The 19,505-nt window shown below is 37.9% G+C and overlaps 1 protein-coding gene across 1 annotated transcript in view; it reads right to left on the reverse strand.

Annotated features, from left to right (window-relative positions):
* Positions 1 to 19,505, reverse strand: part of LOC149080388 (acetyl-coenzyme A synthetase, cytoplasmic-like) — a 1,034,375-nt gene that overhangs the window by 166,397 nt on the left and 848,473 nt on the right. Inside the window, exon 15 of the mRNA XM_089239527.1 lies at positions 8,619 to 8,818. Within this exon, the coding sequence (XP_089095653.1) occupies positions 8,619 to 8,818 (200 nt within the window). The remainder of the gene's footprint in view (positions 1 to 8,618; positions 8,819 to 19,505) is intronic.

Consider the following 19,505-nt stretch of genomic DNA (forward strand, 5'->3'; position numbering starts at 1 on the left):
CAGAATGAACATCAAACTACTATTTCATGGTCACAGAGAAAAAAATTATTCGACAATAAATTTAAACGATATTGCCCGCTGCTTCCAGACATTTAAAGGTTGGAGAGCTGTCGGGGAAATTGAACCGATTACCTACCCAGGACCTCAACTTCATACTCTTTCGGCCGGGCAAGTATGCATTATGTATGCCTTGTGTAATTTTTTTAATTTTAAAAGAAGAATTTAGCAACCCATCGTCCGGAGCACCAGATCCACCTCCATCCTTTACTTGACTTGAAGGAAGGGGTTCTGTGAAAACCCTAGGCAAGAGGAATAGGGTTCGATGTCTGAATTTTAAAGGTTTTAGACAAAATTTTAAGCTACAGCGAAACCTCGATAAAACGACTCTGCAGACCAAGAAAAAATGTCGTTGTAGATTATGTAGGGATTATATATCGTTATGTCGAGAGTATAGGCATTTTCAAACAAGGCTTGAAAAAATATCGTTGTAGAGTAATTTATGGTTATATTGAGTATCGTTGTAGCGAGGTTTAAGTGCTTTTGCTTTGTTGAAAACAAAGTTTTTAAATTAAAATGCAATCAAAGTATTTTTTTTCATCACGTTTTTGCGGCCCCTAACATTTAACGCCCCGGTTGCGGCCAACCTTCACACTTGTCCAAGTCCGGCCCTAAGTATCATCAGTATTGACTTATCTTGCAATTTATGTATTGATTACTTTTCATGATTAAATTTATTCATTCCATTGATTCAAGCTTTCTAGTGATGTAAACTCCGCTCGCAGATTTAAATGCGATTTGTGTGCTGCTTATGTAGTACTACTGAAATTTAGTTTTCACTTCATGTTAAAAATTACAGCGTGTGAAAAAAAATAATGCCAGATTCACACACAGAATGAGCACTCAAAATTACCCTGAAATCACTAAAAAGTTTTTTTTCAATAAAATTAGTGTTGAGCAGTCTACGTGTCAAAGCACTCGAAATTTCTGCCTGAAAAGCAATCTGGTTATAATGCGTCCCAAACGGAATTCATGGTTCTGTAAGTCTAGAGCCACCCTTAGAGGTGTGCGGCAGGTGCGGTTGCACCGGGCCCCGCACTCACGGTAACTTATTGGAGGCTTCCATCAATTCTTAAATTATTTCTTGCATTAATTCCGAATTTTCATCAATTCTAGAATTTTTTCTTCCGTTCATTCTAAAAAAAATAAATTCTGTTATTATTTTTCTAATTAATTCTGAATTTTCATTGGTGTTGGATCCATTTTTTACAGTTATTTTTAATTCCTCAATTCTAAAATTTTCATCAGTTTCTGGAATTGTTTCCTCTCACTACTTTGAAACTACCTTTAAGTACTGAATTATCATTAATTTTTTTTATTTACATTTTATTGCGTATTTAAAATTTTTTGTTAGGATATTTCTCAGCATTCCTGCATATTCTGAAATAACAGCTGATGATCTCCCCTCCCTACAAAATATATAAAATCGGGACTAAGGGTGTCCTAAACATTTTTGATGCCTCGAAATTTTTGAGAGGGCCCCGTGTCTGATAACGGCGTCCCTGTGTAAGTCACTTTTTGCAAAGCTTCATGAATAAAAATTATGAGGAATGTAGTGTATTAGTGTATTAAATTATGTTTGCAGAAGTCAGCGATTGTTAATTCTGAGGCAGAGATTATTGCAAAACATCTTCTTAAAAGTCCTTTGATTTAAACCTTCGAAAGTTTTAAAATTACTTTTTTATCCATGGGCTGGCTAAGAGTCGTATTTGGAGGTACGGACGGCAATGTTAGAAAACGACGTTTCTCAGAAGAAAGCAAGGCGACAATTGACTCTAATCCTCCCAGCTCTCAGTCAATTTATTCTTCTTCATAGTACAATCTCCCATGGGGTCGGCAGCCGACATATATTGATTCTTCTTCAAACTTTCCAAGAACTTATTTCCCCCCCCCCCCATTAAACACATTTAGAAAATGTAGCTCGAAAAATCGCCAGAATCATTCGCCAATAAGTGTTAAATTATTGGTAAACATAAAATGTCCGATTTTGACCCGATCACGACCAGAGAACGTACCTTAAAATTCGCCAGAATTACTCGCCAGTAACGTTTGATTATTGGTAAACATAAAATGTCCGCATATGTCCCGATTTCCGACATGTCCGCATATGTCCCGATTTCCGACATGTCCGCATATGTCTCGTCCGCTTTTAACCCCTAATCACATGCAATTGGGAACACAATCAAATAAATAATGAATGTGTTTTTGAAGATGAAAGGGAATATAATGCCCACACAGTTTAGCGACTAAATTGCCCGTGTTTTGTCGTATTATAAATACTTATGACGTGCATAAATGTGTGTGTTCTTCGGATCTCTCTCATTTTGCTGGTGCGGCTAATACATGATGCTGTAGCTGACCGTTATGTTGGACCTTGACCAGAAAGAAGTTGACCATTCCTGCTTTATGGTAACACTTTTTCCATATACTTTATTGGCAACTATGGAATTGAAACTTGGAATTGCTTTTTTTATTTTACGTCATCATTTATTTCACTTTTTTCCCTCCGGCCGGTTCGACGAGTAAAAAAGTATATACAGTATAAAGTACAGCAGCTAAAATGAATAAAACCGGAATGCACTATGTGCGCCCTGGCTCTAGGTCAATTCGTCGCGTTCAATTTGTCGCAGCGTCAATTCGTCGTGCTACAAACTCGTCGCGGTGCAAATTTGTCGCAGGCCAATTTCGTTGCGGTACAAATTTTTCGCAGACTCATTTCGTCGCTGTACAAAGTTGTAGCGAAATCATTTCGTAGCGATGTCAACTCGTCGTGACAAATTTGAATTGCTTTAAAATTCAAATGTTTGTTGTGATCTTATAAATAGGGTAGTTGCTTTAGGCGTAAAAAATGGAACTAATTTTTTTTCTCATTTATTGGAAATGTTTCCCCTTCCCATCTCTGTTTTAATTTTTAACAAATAAAGGAAACTATTCATTCTTCTATACTGGAACGTACACCAAGAAATAAATTGGGATCCAATAAATTTTAAAATTTAATTTTCACCATATAAGCCGCATTTCTGTCGGGATTTCCCATTTCTTGCAGCGAGGGCCGTTTGGGGGTGCACATCGAGATAATAAATTGCGAACAATGTGCCCCCCCCCCCAGCATGATTTCCGTAATTCACTATTAAATGTATCCATGCAGAGAATATATCTTTAAGGAATTTTTTATCGACAATGTATCTAAGTTTTATGTGTAACAGCTGCGAAAAGTCTTATTTTGAAATTATTTTTTTGTAATGCAATGCACATTTCAAATCACTTTGTATTATCACACCGAAACACTCCGACCATAGGCACTAGAAACTGGAGGCTGATGCCATTTGAGCCTTCTACTTCAGTAACTCATAAATATTCAATGCAATGCATCAGTTCACCTCCTGAGTACGAGTGTGAGTCCCTTATATGCGGAATGAATGGCGATTTTCAACCCCCCTCCCCCTCCTTCCTCAATGTTTCCTTCATGTCGGCACCTTTGACTGGCCAAGGATTCCAGAAATGTTTGGAACTTGTGGGTTCTTGTCTTGATCTTGAAGCAGGAAATTTTGATTTCTGAATCATTTCTCTGGGTGCTCATACCCATTCCATAAAGTACCGTGGGCACTCACAGCATACCTGTCTCTGACACCACTGCAAATGTCAATCGATTTTTGATTTTTTTTTTCAATTCTAAAAAACAATTCTCAAGTAAAAAGAAGGAAATCAGACTTTTAATTTTAGCCCAGTGCATGGAACTTCATGTACATGACACTCATACGGCTCTAGTCAACTATTAGTAAAAGTTTCTTCTTACAATACAAGAGTGAATTAACATTCACAGACAATAAAGGATTATATTCACAGAGGTATATTTCCTGGGTGGGGAGGGGGTATGCGGGCTTTATCCCAAGATGACAAGTTCAAGTGAAAGGGCGTGACCAAAATTGAATAATTGGTGATCAAGAACATGAATTAGAAAGGAAGAAGGGAGGCAAGGTTCGAATAGCCCACTGGTGAGAAAGCTATAAATCCGCCTCTGATTATAGCCTACATTTATTAGGATAATTTTAATTTTGAAAACAATTCGTATCGTACATATAAACACTCCACAATATCTAAACCTTCATTTATTTTCAGTTTGAGTAATATTTTATTTAAACGCCTAACTTGAATATCGCATTAAAAAGTCAGATGATGATTAATAGAATAACAAGTGATGCTATTTTAAATTTTTTCTTTTTTTTTAACGATACGTAGGAGATTTCAGTTTATTGCAATTTAAATTGAATTCAAACAACTTAATTTTTAAAAAGCACAGCATTATGTTTTGTCATCCGTATAATCTCATGACACAACAAAAATCTCAAATAAAGAAAATTAATAAGAGGCTAATTCATTTTCAATTGCATTAAACGTTTTTCTAATTTCGGAACATGAATTATGGGAGAAAAACTTTTAAACACACACGCAAACCAACATATCATTTCCACGTTCGGTTTTGTAATACTCCCTGTTTTTGCCAACAGATATATGTAGACCAAGCACACCAACCTTGTACCAAAAACGTAGACGCTAATGAAAACTATGTGAAAATATTCAAACAAGCCAGCCAAAGATATGCGACTGATTATAAACATAAGATTAATGGTTGTATTATATCTATGCGACTGACCCATAGTCGTCTTTCTTATTGGTGATTACATGGTCTTTGTCGGTGCTCATCCCGTGGGCAATATGAAAACTTCATCGAATTGTCATTCATAAGCACTGTACATTTCTACCCTTGATCTGCACCCAACTCCCTTCTCTGTGAGAAATAAAAATCCCAACAAAAGTGGGAAGTGCGTCTTATACGGTGAAAATTAAATATTAAATTTAATTGAATTATTAATTAATTAAATATTTCAGGTTCTTATGGAGATACTGTAATGGTAAATGTTGGTGACTCTTGAACGGGGGGGGGGGGTGCGGGAGAAACTCGATCCCATGGGGCAGATAGAAATTTACCGTTAAAGATAGGCTCACTGTAATTTGGGGAATATCATACAAACCGAAATTTTTCCACATGATATTGAAATTTTATCACTGCAAAAATCAATTATTTAACACATTTCAAATTTTTATAACTGAATTTTCAAATATAATTAAACTTTTATACGCAGTTAAATTTTTAAATGTAATTGATATTGTGATTTTAATTTCGATGGCCTTTCCGCATTGGCAAAAAATAATTATTTTCAGTTAACTGCGTGTACATTTTTCTTCATGTTTCTTATTTCACGTGTAAGACAAAAACCTACATACAAGCTCGCGTGGAACATGTACAGTGAAGAATCGACGGTTCGACGAATTGATCCCGCGCTGTAATATATAAATTGACGTCACGACAAATTGACACTGCGGCAAACTTGTACAGCTATGAATTGGAGCAGCGACAAATTTGTACCGCGACGAATTGGAGCTGCGACAAATTTGTACCGCGACGAATTGACACTGCGACAAATTCGTACCGCGACGAATTGTCACTGCGAAAAACTTGTACCGCGACGAATTGGAGCTGCAACAAATTTGTACCGCGACGAATTGGCACTGCGACGAATTTGTACCGTGACAAATTGAGGCGCGACGAGTTGAGCGCGACAAATTGGCCGGCTACGGTGCGCCCTACCGGCGCAAGTAAAACACGCCCACTACCTCGATTGGAAAAACGCTTGCACTATGGGCATTCCCATATGCTCTATCCCGGAATTTGATATTTCAACTGTATTCTCAGCAATTGCGGCTTTTCTTGGAAGCAAATTTTATTGGTATGCCGGAAAGAAAACATGCTAACCTCTTGGTTGTGGATGCGATCAAGATATTCGCACTGCTTTTTTCCCACGGAAAATGTCGGATGAGAGTTTCGATGGAATTTTGAAATTACTAAATCATTTTTGTCTGAAATCATCCGACGTATTTAAGCATTTCAGGTTATCGTATCATGCTTGTGTTGGAATGCATAGTTGTTCAGAGTGTAAAATTTGAATAGAAATTTGCCATAGCTGTACTGTCCATGGCCACATTCAAAAAATATGCCGGGAAAAGCATAACAAGAGCACATCAATGAGTAAAAATGAAACGGAAATATTCAGGAGCAATACGTAAATTACGTGTATACAGTTGTCCCTAATTCTGATCGTGTAAATAATTTTGATTCCAATCTAGAAGAAAATGTAGATATATTTCAATTGACGGAAAAAATTTGAAGATGGAGGGCTCCTATATATTATCAAATCATATCAACAGGGGCGGCTCAAGCTTACCTACTGCCCGGGTGCAAAGCCTCGTTTGCCGCCCCTAAAGACGACCCTGGTCGGGGGTTGGTAGGGCTTTTACCCATGTGACACGTGTATAAACCAGTTTTTTTTCAGTATAAAGCTGCACATAAATGTTTACCATTCAAAATTGCTATGACCATACATCCCGCTTTTAAGGAAATTGTGCCGCATTGCCTTGATTTGCCCATTCCAGAAAAATTACAGGGTGGGGGCACCAAAATGCACACTTGCCCTTGTGAAAGAGCACATTCTTGTTTCTGGTATCACGGTCCCACGCCCTGTCTGTTCTTTCAACATTTTCGTTGTGAAAGTATGGCTCTAAAGCGTGAAAGTTTTTAATTTTGAAATTTTTTTTTAAAATTCTGTCTTTAACTAAACCTACTGCCAGAATGCGACGCACTCCTTGTGCCCACACTTACGCCGCCCCTGCATATCGAAATTTGTTCTCGATAGATTGTGTAAAATCAAAAATTGAAAAAAAAATCATTCATTAACCTTTTAAGCGGTTTTAAAATTTTCCTGATCCGCATTTTAACTGCCACATTAAAAATAAATAAACCTAGAAATTGCCACCTATTTTTAAGAAGAATTTTTTTTCCGATTGTGAGTTGATTAATTCTCCCCCAACCAAAAATAATAATGATAAAAAACAAAGAAAAGGGAAAAAGCACTATCGTTTTCTGTTACTGATATATGCTGTACGCAATAATACTGTATTACCTCTAAGGGAAAAGAAAAACATCATCTCTCTCCCCTTCTATTATCAGACTTCGAATAAAAGCTGGCTCCGCCCACTATCAGTCGATTGACAGAATGGAGAAGGAGGAGGAAGGAAAAAATTTTATCCCATCGAAAACATTTCATGCAAAAAATGTGGCCAAGTCTCAACATTCTTTACCCGTAAAAACTTGTGATATCTGATGTAGAGTCAAGTCTGATGATGTCTGTTATTGACTGCCACATTTGAATTCGCAAATAACTAATACTTTAGTTAAAGGACTATTTTATGTGAAATCAAGTCAACGCTATAAATGCATGTATGATTTCACATAAAATAGTTCTATAACTAAAGTATTAGTTATTTGCGAATTCAAATGTGGCAGTCAATAACAGACATTATCAGACTTGGCTCTACATCAGATATCGCAAGTTTCCCAGATAAACATTTCTTTTTGACGTAATTTTATTAACAAACGTGAAATAATAAATACATAACGAACGGCCGGTACAATCTCGTGCTGAAGAAGGGTAGAGATCGCAAGTCTCTAGTAGGACTCATTTCTTCCAATTCACCGGAGTGCGTATGAGATTGAGAATGAGTATCTCATCAGCCTAATCCTGAAGTGTTGCAAACGAGATGTTAATTCCCCCAGCTGCGTGGTTGAAAATATGGGTACGAGTAGTTTGTGGTCGGTCTATTCCAGCACACGATAGAAATAGGAATATCTCTAGTATGGTGTTGGCCGAAAAGGGCATTTTTCGGACGATGAGCAAGGAAACCAAACTTGCTGTGTATTTGGCCAAAAGGAAAGTCAACTGGAAAAACGTTGATAAAGAATGAAAAGATCCTTTACAAAAAAGAGGAAGAATATAATTTTTCAGAAACCAGCTTCTGTAGAGACCTGAACCTGAAGAACCAGATGTACCCAAGTTTCCATCACATATTGTGATTTCGAACCGTCCCGAAGAATGGATGAAACTAGAAAAGATATAGTCCGGGTGTGTCCGGCTTATCTGCAGAAACTGATGACACTTATTGGAAGTGAAGGTGTATTAAGATGAATTAAGCATTGAATTTCAAAGAGTCGATAGAGAACATTTCAACTGTATTGTACATATTTACTTGCGTTTATTTACCCGCTCTCACTTTCCCCACAAATTTATTTTGATCTGTAAAAATTTGTACAAATCTGTCATAAAAAATGCCGCCCCTTTAAACATGCCACCCTAGGCAGCTGCTTCATCGCCTCAAGTTTGGAGCCGGCCCTGGTTAGTAAAGTGCGGCTTGAAGTAGAAATGGATGCTCACGGAGTATATTCCAGAGTAGCCTATATCCATTGGAACATACGTGGAATGTTCCAGAAAGTCTTATTCGCGAACGCACAATATATTCTGAAAAGCAAGTAGAGGCTTTACATTCACAGCCTCGTGTTAAATATGAAAATTTTTTTCGTCACTGTACTAAAACTTTTACGAAATTTCACAAATTTCTGTAAATTTTTCTATAAACTGGTATATGGAATAAAAATAGCATGTTCTCACATCTCGAAGCACAATAAAGCAGTAAAGACATTCCCCCTTGACCGGATGAGGGTGAGAAACAACTGCAGTTTCAGTTACAGCTGGGTGTGTTATAAGCGCTGACTCGACAGCTGCAGTAGATAGAAGATGGCCAGATACATTCAACATATCATCTACACGTCCAGTTATCCACAGGTAGCCGTCTTTATCCCGTTTTGCTCCTGCAAAATGTACAGTAAAATGAACAACTAGCCACTAATATCGTTATTTATGAACATAAACGAGTATTGTATTGAAAAAAAATATATAAATTGGAATTACACTATTATTTACACTTATATATAGGCCGACCAAGGACGAAGACGGAGTTGAGATGACGTCAACTGGCCGACGCGGGTGGTTAGGTGACCTCCCGCTGTCAATGATGAAACTGGAAATTGAGAGAATCGACGAAAGAGAGAAAACGGAGTCTTTTGCTGGGGATGTATCATTAACTCATTCTTAATAACTAGAGCCCGGAAGCAGGGTCGCAACTAGATGTTTGGCCACCCGGGGCAAGTGCACATTTTGGCGCCCACTTGTAATGTTGAAGGAGAGGTTTGAGAATAAAATTTGCGTCCCCTCTGGTCCAGCGCCCGTGGCACGAGACCCGCCTGCTCCCCTAGTTGCGGCCCTGCCCGGAAGTTTAGGCACTAAAAATGGTCGAAATAGGCAGACAAAAAGCACTAAAAATGCCAAAAATAGGCACTATAAAAAGGCATTTATAATTTAACGAAGAAAGAAAAATAACTAAAATTAGTTATAGCTAGCCAAAAACTAGCTGAAAAATTGGTTGCATTTGATCCCTCTACTGCTTTTATTATGGTTTTACAATAACTGCATTATTATCCAAGTTATTTGATAATTTTGATTGAGCTGATTACAAGCCCAGAATAAAATGCTAGTAGACCCCCAGGATTAGGTTACTTACAGGGCCACCATTACCAGACGCGGAGCCCGTAGAGAAAATGATCTGTGGGGCTCATTCGAGTTGCGAATAATTCTCGTTTATTTGTTGTATTATTTGGGGAATAATCGTTATCATTTCTATAATTGAAACATAGCTACCTTGTAGTAAAAACATCAACTTATTTTATATTACCACATATGTGAGACTCAAGCGTGGGGCCCTGTGTGGCAGCATCTGCCACACACACTCCCCCTTCCCTAGGGCTGTCAATTTAATCTGACAAGTTGTAGGTGTTAACAAGATGTAGGTAAAATGAGGAGTTTTAGAATAACGCTATGAAGGAAAATGGTGTTTGTTTAACCTCTTCGATTACAAGAGATTTGGAAGAAATTCGGATGCTCTTTATTTGGCATCCTAGATCACAAAGTGGTTAAAGAAATCCGAATATATAGTTGAGGAGAAGTGATAATACTATTGACGTTTTTTAACAGCCGGCAAGTGAGAGGACATGGGTTCGATTCCCCGCACGGGCAGCTCTGTTGTCTAAATATATTTTCGCATCAGCCAGCTGTTAAAAACCTTCGTATGGTTAGCGGAAAGTGACATCATCCTCGGATAAGACGCCATCTGGTGGCAGTGTCAGCAATTGTGAGCTTTGGCCTGAATTAGGTCCGACCGTCCATGTACGGTCTTGTTCAGTGCACACGAGCTCCAAGGAAAAATCGAGATATTCGTTGCCTGTGTAGTCTAGTGGTCTAAGGCGCTCACCCGGAAAGTGAGAGGACGTTGGCTCGATTCCTCGCACGGGTAGTTGAATTTTCTCTCTTTCCTAAATATATCTTCGCATCAGCCAGCTGTTAAAAACCTTCGTATGGATAACGGAGAGGGACATCATCCTCGGATAATAATATTTGATCATTTTTGTCGCACCACGGTCATTTTCTTCACATGAGGGGTAATTAGACCGGGACCTACAATTTATTGCCGATTCCGAACGGCAGGTTTGTTTTTTTATACTCATCGAGAGGTTGGTGCACTAACCCCTCGACGGGAGACTCCCTGTGGTAGCAATTTTTTCTGCGGTCATGTCGCCATTTTTGTTCTACCCCTGAGTCAGGAAAATTTTCTGACAAGGACGAACCGGGTATCGAACTCGTCGGGAATATTGGTCGGCGTTCAGCCACGGTACAGGAAGGACGCTCGAGTGTTCGCTGCGATAAAAAACCGGTCATCCTTTGTTGAAAGATAGTTTTCTTTCTTTTTTTTTATCTGAATCATTTTTATTTAAGTTTCTTTTGCAGTTTTTTCACCCCCCCCCCCACTTTCGCTTGCTCTCAACTAGGAATTTATTTTTATGATAGATAAGGAAATGTAGTGAAAAACATCAAGAAATACAAGCATGGAAGTGGATGTCCTGTGTGTTTTCCAGACCAATCATTCAATATGGACATTTTGAAAAAAGCCGACTTTACTCGGATTTTCTACGTTTCATATCATGTTGGTTCCGATTGATAAGTTCCCGAAGTCAAAACAAAAAGTTATCAGTCAGGCATTATCCGAAAGCATTCGAACTTTAATTATAGAAACAACGAACATTAATACAGCAAGTGACCTTCTAGACGTGAAATCAATCATGGGTATTGCAGTTAAACCTAAATTCATGCTTGAGGAACTGTCATCAAGATTTCTCTTGCGTAACGTTAAAGTTGATGAAGACCTAGGAAATGCTGCTGACGAAATTCAGCAAAGAAACGACATGATGGTTCTATTGATACGTCGTTTCAAGAAAAAAAGGTAAGACAACAATCACCTTACTCATTCAATCGTTGGGACATTATCTCCCGAAAAAAATAATTTTATGGCTTGAATGACACAACATAAAACTGTTTATTGATAATCATAGGCGTAAACTTGTATCCGGCCCATGGGCTCGAGCCCCCCCCCCCAACATTTTTGAAGAGCCGACTCGGCCCCCCCCCCCCCCAAAAAAAAAATTCGAGTGCATATGTTTCGCACACTTGGCTCAGAAAAAACTTTTTGACAAAAAATTTCTTTAAATAGTAGAACTCATCTGCTCGAAATATTATTTTTTTATTCTTCTTTAGAATCTCAATGCACTTGTTCTGTGACAATAGTAGTCTTATCTCGCAATCACCCCGGCATCCATCCATCCTAAATTGCATCTTCCCAGAGTGCTGCCTGAAGGCACCTCCTGGAGATAACTTGGGGGGAAATCCTTTCTCTTGCTTGTACTGTCGGTAAGCTCAACAGCATCTCTTCTTTTGTTGAGTGTGACCTTGGAGAGGGGGGGGGGTATCGTGTCAAATCATCGCTAACAAAAACATCGCCGTCAAAACATTGCCGTGACAAAAACATCGTAAGTCAAAACATCGCACGTCAAAACATCGCCGTGACAAAAACATCGCACGTCAAAACATCGCACGTCATAACATCGCCGTGACAAAAACATCGTTTCAAAAAGACATCGGATATTTTTAATTGCGCTTCATTATTTTATTATTGCTTTATTCTTTAAGATTATACACTATCGCATATTTTTCTGAGATTTTATTACAAAATAATAAAGGTACAGGTGAACTTGGCTAGTTCGAACTTGGTTAATTCTAATATCGATTCGATATTCGAATTATTAATTCGATTCCCCCCCCCCCCCAACGTTTTGGATAATTCGATGTTTGATACAGATAATATGTCATTTGCAAAATGTCTCTTATATATGTGTGTGTTACTGCCAAAGCCCGAAGTTGTCTAGTTCTTGAACTGGCCGGCACAGTTGAAACGGCCATTGTGCGAATTTCGGACTTTCGTTAAGCTTTGACCAGTCCCTATATGTCGATCATTATATATCCCTCCATATATGCATCACCATAATATTGGTATTCTGATTTCTTTGATAGTTAAGGTTGCCATTATTATACGGTTAGCTTTGGATGATCATAAGTGGTCATAATTATCACAAAAAATACGTGAGGATGACCCCGAATCATAGGAATCGATATATAGGGACAGTTCAAAGCCCGACGAAAGCCCGAACTTTGGACATTGGCCGTGTCAACTGGCCAACTTCGGCAATAACATGTATATGCATATACAGAGTGAATCCTATTCTGCCAAATGAAAGGTGGGAGGGGGTGATAGAAAAATCCAAGTGGAACATGAAACACCTTTACAACCCTGTCCTATCTTGAACCGTTTCGAGTTATGGTGGATAATCGATTATGGAAAAAAAATACCTGAATAAAAAAAGACCTACACGCAAACTAAGCGCATGTTTGGGAAGAACACAAAAATCCTATAAAGTGACACTAATTTCATCGAAATGTCTTGATTAAGTTGCGAGCGCGAGCGCGTTGAAAGATTGGCGAAGTTCAGAATCGAATTGTCGCCAAAATTTTTAATCACCAATTCCGCAAACACTCTTGTACCTACTACAATTGGTTAAATTTATCAAAAACTTGTCCACTATACCAGCTTTCGAAAGAGCCTACAATAAACAATATTGGTGTTCTGGTTCAGGAGAAATTTAGCCTTTTGTTTGCAGTTTGATGAAGAAAACTATAGTGAATGGTTTATTAATTTCACGGTTTACCAGAAAATTCGTACCCCTTTTTTTGGAATCTGGAAACCATATTTCCATGATGGGGTGGTGTGAAATGTCTCCCCGGCTCAAAAAGCGCCTAATAACGGCTCTGGGTACAGATAATACAAAATTCGAGGATGATGTCACTCTCCACTTATACATACAAAGGTTATTAACAGCTAGCTGATGCGAAAATATATTGTGGAAAGAGAGAAGCTTCAACTGCCCTTGCGGGGAATCGAACCCACGACCTTTCTTTCTCCGGATAAAAGGACGTGTTCAGTGCACACGAGCTCCAAGGAAAAACTGAGATATTCGTTGCCTCTGTATAGTCTAGGGTGGTGGTTCTCAACTGGGGGCCCCCAGGATATTCCAGGGGGCCATGGAGGAAAATATCGCGAAAGGTGAGTCATGACTGCTGATAAGGGGGCCATGAGGAAATTTATTAAAAGAGTGGCCAAACAAAATGCATAGAATATTTTTTTTCGCAATTTTTTCCCTATTTAAGTAATCATAACATAAAGATTTGATTGATTTTTGATTGGTGGACAGAATATTTCAATGCCGAGCATAAGGATTTGAGTAGTTGAAAGATGAAATTTAGCACTTGAAATATCAAAAATTTTAAGACTTTCACAAAAACAAGCACAATGATTTTTTTGCGTGTTGGTTACCAATTTCTCATAAGTAGGGCTCTGATTTTTACCTAAAGATGAAACGTCGTTGCTGATAAATTATTAGCTGCCTACGTTTCTTCTTTAGGTCATAAAAATCAAAGCCCTTGCCATAAGGTTGTGTTATCAATAATTATAAGGTTTCGAGGTGAATGTACTGTATATATGCATACAGTGTCACTTTATTGACAGTGATTGACAGTAACATTTACTTGAAGACAACCAATCAAAAAACAACGTTAAATGCGGATAAAACGGTTTTTTTTGGCGTCAAAAGAGACGAGGCAAGAACATATTGTAATTGAATTTTTGAGCACACGTGTCCGTATAAAAAGTTAACATTTTTATTTTAATAACTATACACTCCCTTGCCACATGAATGACATATCTGAGTACTATACACGTTATTTGGATAATTTTTCTAATTGAAAGTATTCCTGTAGGGTGAACGCGGTTTGCCAGTAAAGTGAAATACCATACGTCTTGTTACCTATGCCCTCTGTATATTACATACAGTAGTGTCTGTTATGTGAAATATTGTGTTGTGTTTAAGCCAACTCACACGTTGCTTCGTTCGCTTGTGGGAGAGAGGTCACATTATGAACCAAAAAGCCACTTGGAGATAACTTGTCATTCAGCGGGACATCAGATTTTCTCGATGAATGTAAATCTAACCGTATCGAAATTATAATCAATAAACCGATAATTTTCTTTTTTGACATCTGATTATTTATACTTCCTGATTTGTTTGAAATTCTGATTCACCAAAATTCAAATTTACCCAAGAAAAACTAATTTGTAAATAATTCAAACTTCATCCTGAACAGTAACTTGATGACGTTATGCCGTCTTCAAGCGCAATGTTTACACATTGATTGAAAATAACTTATTATATATTTTTTTTTACTGTGTTTTAATTTTCATAAATTAAAAATAAATTAAATTCAAACACATATTTATACTGCAAACAATATTTGAACAGTTGTCATTTAACGGGAAAACGGGGGGGGGGAGTAGGAAATTGATCATGGTCACAAGGGGGGCCACAGGAATGAAAAATGGTTGAAAGGGGGCCATGAGCAAAAAAAGGTTGAGAACCGCTGGTCTAGGGCGTTCACTCGATTAGTGAAAGGAAGTGGGTTTGATTCCCCGCAGGGGCAGTTAAATTTTCTCTCTTTCCAAAATATATCTTCGCATCAGCCAGCTGTTAAAAAAACCTTTTTGTATAATACAGAATTTATAAGAACTCTCTCTATTCATTGTCCATTACTCAAAAAAAAGGCCGAATTCGAAGGATTGAGAGAAAACTAATAGGTGTGGAAACAGTCGAACATACACATGACAGTTTGGCTTTGTCACAACCAAAGCCGCTTGAAAGTTTAATGCACTTTTAGTGCAGCTTTGGTTACCAGTTGAACAAAAAAAAAGGAATGAGGTGATTTCCATTACAATTTTTAATCCATTAAATTTTTAATTTAAAAATTTTTCATAAGGCGATCTTTTTTCGAGGGCCATGTTCAGGCGATGTTTTGACGTGCGATGTTTGGGCGTGCGATGTTTTGACTTGCGATGTTTTGACGTGCGATGTTTTTGACCGCGATGTTTTTGTCACAGCAATGTTTTGACGTGCGATGTTTTTGACCGCGATGTTTTTGTCACAGCGATGTTTTGACAAGCGATGTTTTTGTCACGGCGATGTTTTGACAAGCGATGTTTTTGTTCGCGATGTTTTGACGTATTTGGCGATGTTTTTGACCGCGATGTTTTTGTCACAACGATGTTTTGACAAGCGATGTTTTTGTCTCGGCGATGTTTTGACAAGCGATGTTTTTGTCACGGCGATGTTTTGACAAGCGATGTTTTGACGGCGATGTTTTGACGTGGGATGTTTTTGTTCGCGATGTTTTGACGTAGACCCGAGATGGGGACATGAGACAACAGAAAAAAAGAAAAAAAGTGGGAGGTGGTAAAGTGAACAACTATTAAGCTTATTAACAAGATCGAAGGCCTGAAACATTTTTCGAGCCTTCACAACAGAGGCTCCGACATGAAGAAAATAACAATGGGTGGGGAGAGAACGCTGAAAGTTGCTGGCCGCAGTGCCGTCTTAGGCTGGGACCTGACTACGGCGCGGTTGCACGCGGTTGAGGTTGGGGGGGAAGGCATCATCTATAGTTTTATTCTGTCAACGCACAGATACAACTGCAACCGCTGAGCGCAGTTTTTTCAACCGAGAAAATCCACATTTTTTGGGACGGTTGGGGTAACCGGAAAGCTGCCATCATGTATTGCAAAGGCTTGCGCTCCCTGATGACGGTTCGGCTGGACCTGCGGTTGCTCTCTTCCATTGTCTATTAAGTGGTTTGACAAGGAGGATGATGCGATTTCGGATGCACTGGACAAAGGAATTGCTCTCCTTCTCAGGCTGCCATAAAAAAATGAGAGGAGAAGACAAATTCGAGGAACTGTATGGTGAAGTTCCATGCGACGGAAACTAATTCTTTGTTTGGCGCTTTTGCACTGATAACAATAAAAAAAACCAATGAAGAAAAAATTAAATTTTTCTAACTAGTGAATTTTTTTTTGCTTTCCTACATGAGCATACATTGAAACTCGGTTATAATGACATTCATAAACTAACGTGATTACGCTAAAACCGAGATGTATATTTTAGAACACTTGAATGAAATGCATTGGATCCCGATTATAACGTTTTAGCAAAAAACCAATTAGTTACCTCTTCCAAAAGAGTACAAATTACCACGGGGCCCAACCATTTATAATAAATTCATAAAAAATTAGAAGTAAAAATAATCAGACATCTGAAGGAATATATTTTTATATTTGCAAATTCTCCATATCAAACTTTTGAAACATTTATTAAAAGCCTAAGTATGAACCGGGGATGAAATATGTCCCTAAGAGCTGCATTGTGTGTTTTGCTTTCATTATTGTCTTTTTGTTATTTATTTTTGTATCGTATATGAATGTGGCTGTCTATCTCTTGTTTTTGCAATGAAAAAAAAACCATCTAGGCCAGCGGTTCTCAACCGGTGCTCCGTGTGAACTCCCAAGGGCTCCGCGGCCCTCGAGGAAAATAAAAAAAGAACCAGTAAATTTGAAAAAAAATAATTATTAATATTTTTGAATAAAAATAAATCAGTAACTTTGATGAATAAATAAAAAATAGGCCTACGGGGCTCCGCCATAGAAATTATATACTGGAAAGGGCTCCGTGGGTCAAAAAAGATTGAGAACGGCTGATTTAGACAAAACGTTGTATGCGGGTAATATCGAAGAGTGCACTAAGACAATTTTCACACCTACCGTTCTTTTCAAGCAGTTTTTAATTTACATACACACACAAAGTCGCAACTAGGGAGAGCGGGTCCCCTGTATCGAGTGCTGAACTAGAGGGGGCGCCGAATTGCCCCTTTAACACCACTCCTTCTAACCTTTCCTTATACGGGGACGCCAAAAGCTTGCTAGCTCCAGTTAAAAAAGTATCCAGCTGCGGCCCTGTATGTACCTTAAACCTTGCAACATACATACTGATGAACAGGGCCACAACGACATGCGTGGTCAGCCGGGGCAAGCACGCGTTTTGGCGCCCCCTTTTAATATTGAAGGAGAGATGAAAGGTTAACATTTGCGCTCCTGTCTGGCTCGGAGTTCGGGGCATCAGTCAGTGCTGTCTTAACGCATGGGCCCACCCGAGCACGGCCCGGGTGCCTCAAGAGAAGAGGGGCCTCCCAAAAATGAGATCCGATTGAAATTTTAAAGGATTTACCATGTAGGGCCTCCTAAAAACCACTTGGTCCGGGGGGCCCATAATACTCTTAAGACGACCCTTCATAATGTTGTATCATAATGTTTTTTAAAATTTGATTTTTTAGTTTTTAAAACATTAAATTTTCAGAAATTTTATTTCGATTCCTATCTGAATTTTTTTTTCCTGACCATCAAAAGAAATATATATTTTTTTAAATAGGTGAAAATAATTTTTTCCTTGATTTTTTTTTTGGTCATATGGGGTTTCCAAAAATTACAATTATTATGCTTAATTTCCATTAATTAGAAATTTAATTAATTGGAAATTCACTTTAATTACGAAGAAAAACGTGCTAAATTCATGGCCAATTTTTTTAAACTTCAAAAATATGTTATTTAAATAGTTTTTAATATATGTTATTTAAATTAATTATGATGATTCCAGTCATGATATATAAAAAAATTTGTGCGATTTGGTCACGAATTGTAAAAGCATCAAAAATTACAATTATTGGGTTTCCAAAAATTACAATTATTATGCTTAATTTCCATTAATTAGAAATTTAATTAATTGGAAATTCACTTTAATTACGAAGAAAAACGTGCTAAATTCATGGCCAATTTTTTTAAACTTCAAAAATATGTTATTTAAATAGTTTTTAATATATGTTATTTAAATTAATTATGATGATTCCAGTCATGATATATAAAAAAATTTGTGCGATTTGGTCACGAATTGTAAAAGCATCAAAAATGAGTCAACTTGTAGGTTGTCTTTCTTCAACTTTGAATTAATTTCAAACGGCAAATATTGTTACAGAAAATTAAATTTCATTACATGAATATTTTTATTAGTATATACAGTAAAACCCCTCCATTTTGTGAACACGGACAGGACGAAAAAATTAAATCCATGTAAAATGGGTGACCGTTAAAAAGAGGTTTGAAATTCATACTTTTATATATTATACAACTAAATTATTATTTGTCCGTAAAAGAGGGAGTATCCGTTAAGAGGGGGAGCACGAATTTGCATGCTAACTGGAGCCAACTTCAGCTTGGTGAAAATAATTTAGCCAATCCCGAGATGTCACGTGACATTAAAAAATAAAAAACCCCGGTTGCTAACAGCAGTGTGTGTTTCACGCGAAATTCCACGGTTGCTGATAAGATCAACCGCACCAGCCGAACCGTAGTGTGCCGGCAGCCTTAGGCCGGGACCTGACTACTGCGCGGTTGCAGGTGGTTGACGTTGGGGGGGGGGAAGACATCATCTATAGTTTTATTCTATCAACGCACAGATACAACTGCAACCGCTGAGGGCGGTTTTCTTAACCGAGAAAATCCATATTTTTTTGGACGGTTGGGGTAACCGGAAAGCTGCCATCATGTATTGAAAAGTCTTGAAAACCCTGATGACGGTTCGGCTGGACTCGTGGTTGCTTTCTTCCATTGTCTATTAAGTGGTTTGACAAGGAGGGTGATGGGATTTTGGATGCACTGGACAAAGGAATTGCTCCCCTTCTCAGGTTGCCATAAAAATGAGGGGAAAAGACAAATTCGAAGAACTGTATGGTGAAGTTCTATTCGACAGAAACTAATTCTTTGTTTTGCGCTCTTGCACTGATAACAAAAAAAAAAAAATCCAATGAAGAAAAAATGAACTTTTTCTAAATAATTAATTTTTTTTTGCTTTCCTACATGAGCATACATTAAAACTCGATTGTAATGACGTTCATAAAGTAACGTGATTACGCCGTTAAAACTGAGATATATATTTTAAAATACTTGAATGAAATGCATTGGATCCCGATTATAACGTTTTAGCAAAAAAACCAATTAGTATCTTATCCGAAAAGTACAAATTACCACGGGGCCGAACCATTTCTAATAAATTCACAAAAAATTATCAG

Source organism: Pholcus phalangioides, unplaced genomic scaffold, assembly GCF_987345545.1.
Source record: "Pholcus phalangioides strain wild (caught in Gottingen) unplaced genomic scaffold, Ppha-v1.0 ptg000011l_1, whole genome shotgun sequence".
NCBI lineage: Eukaryota > Metazoa > Arthropoda > Arachnida > Araneae > Pholcidae > Pholcus > Pholcus phalangioides.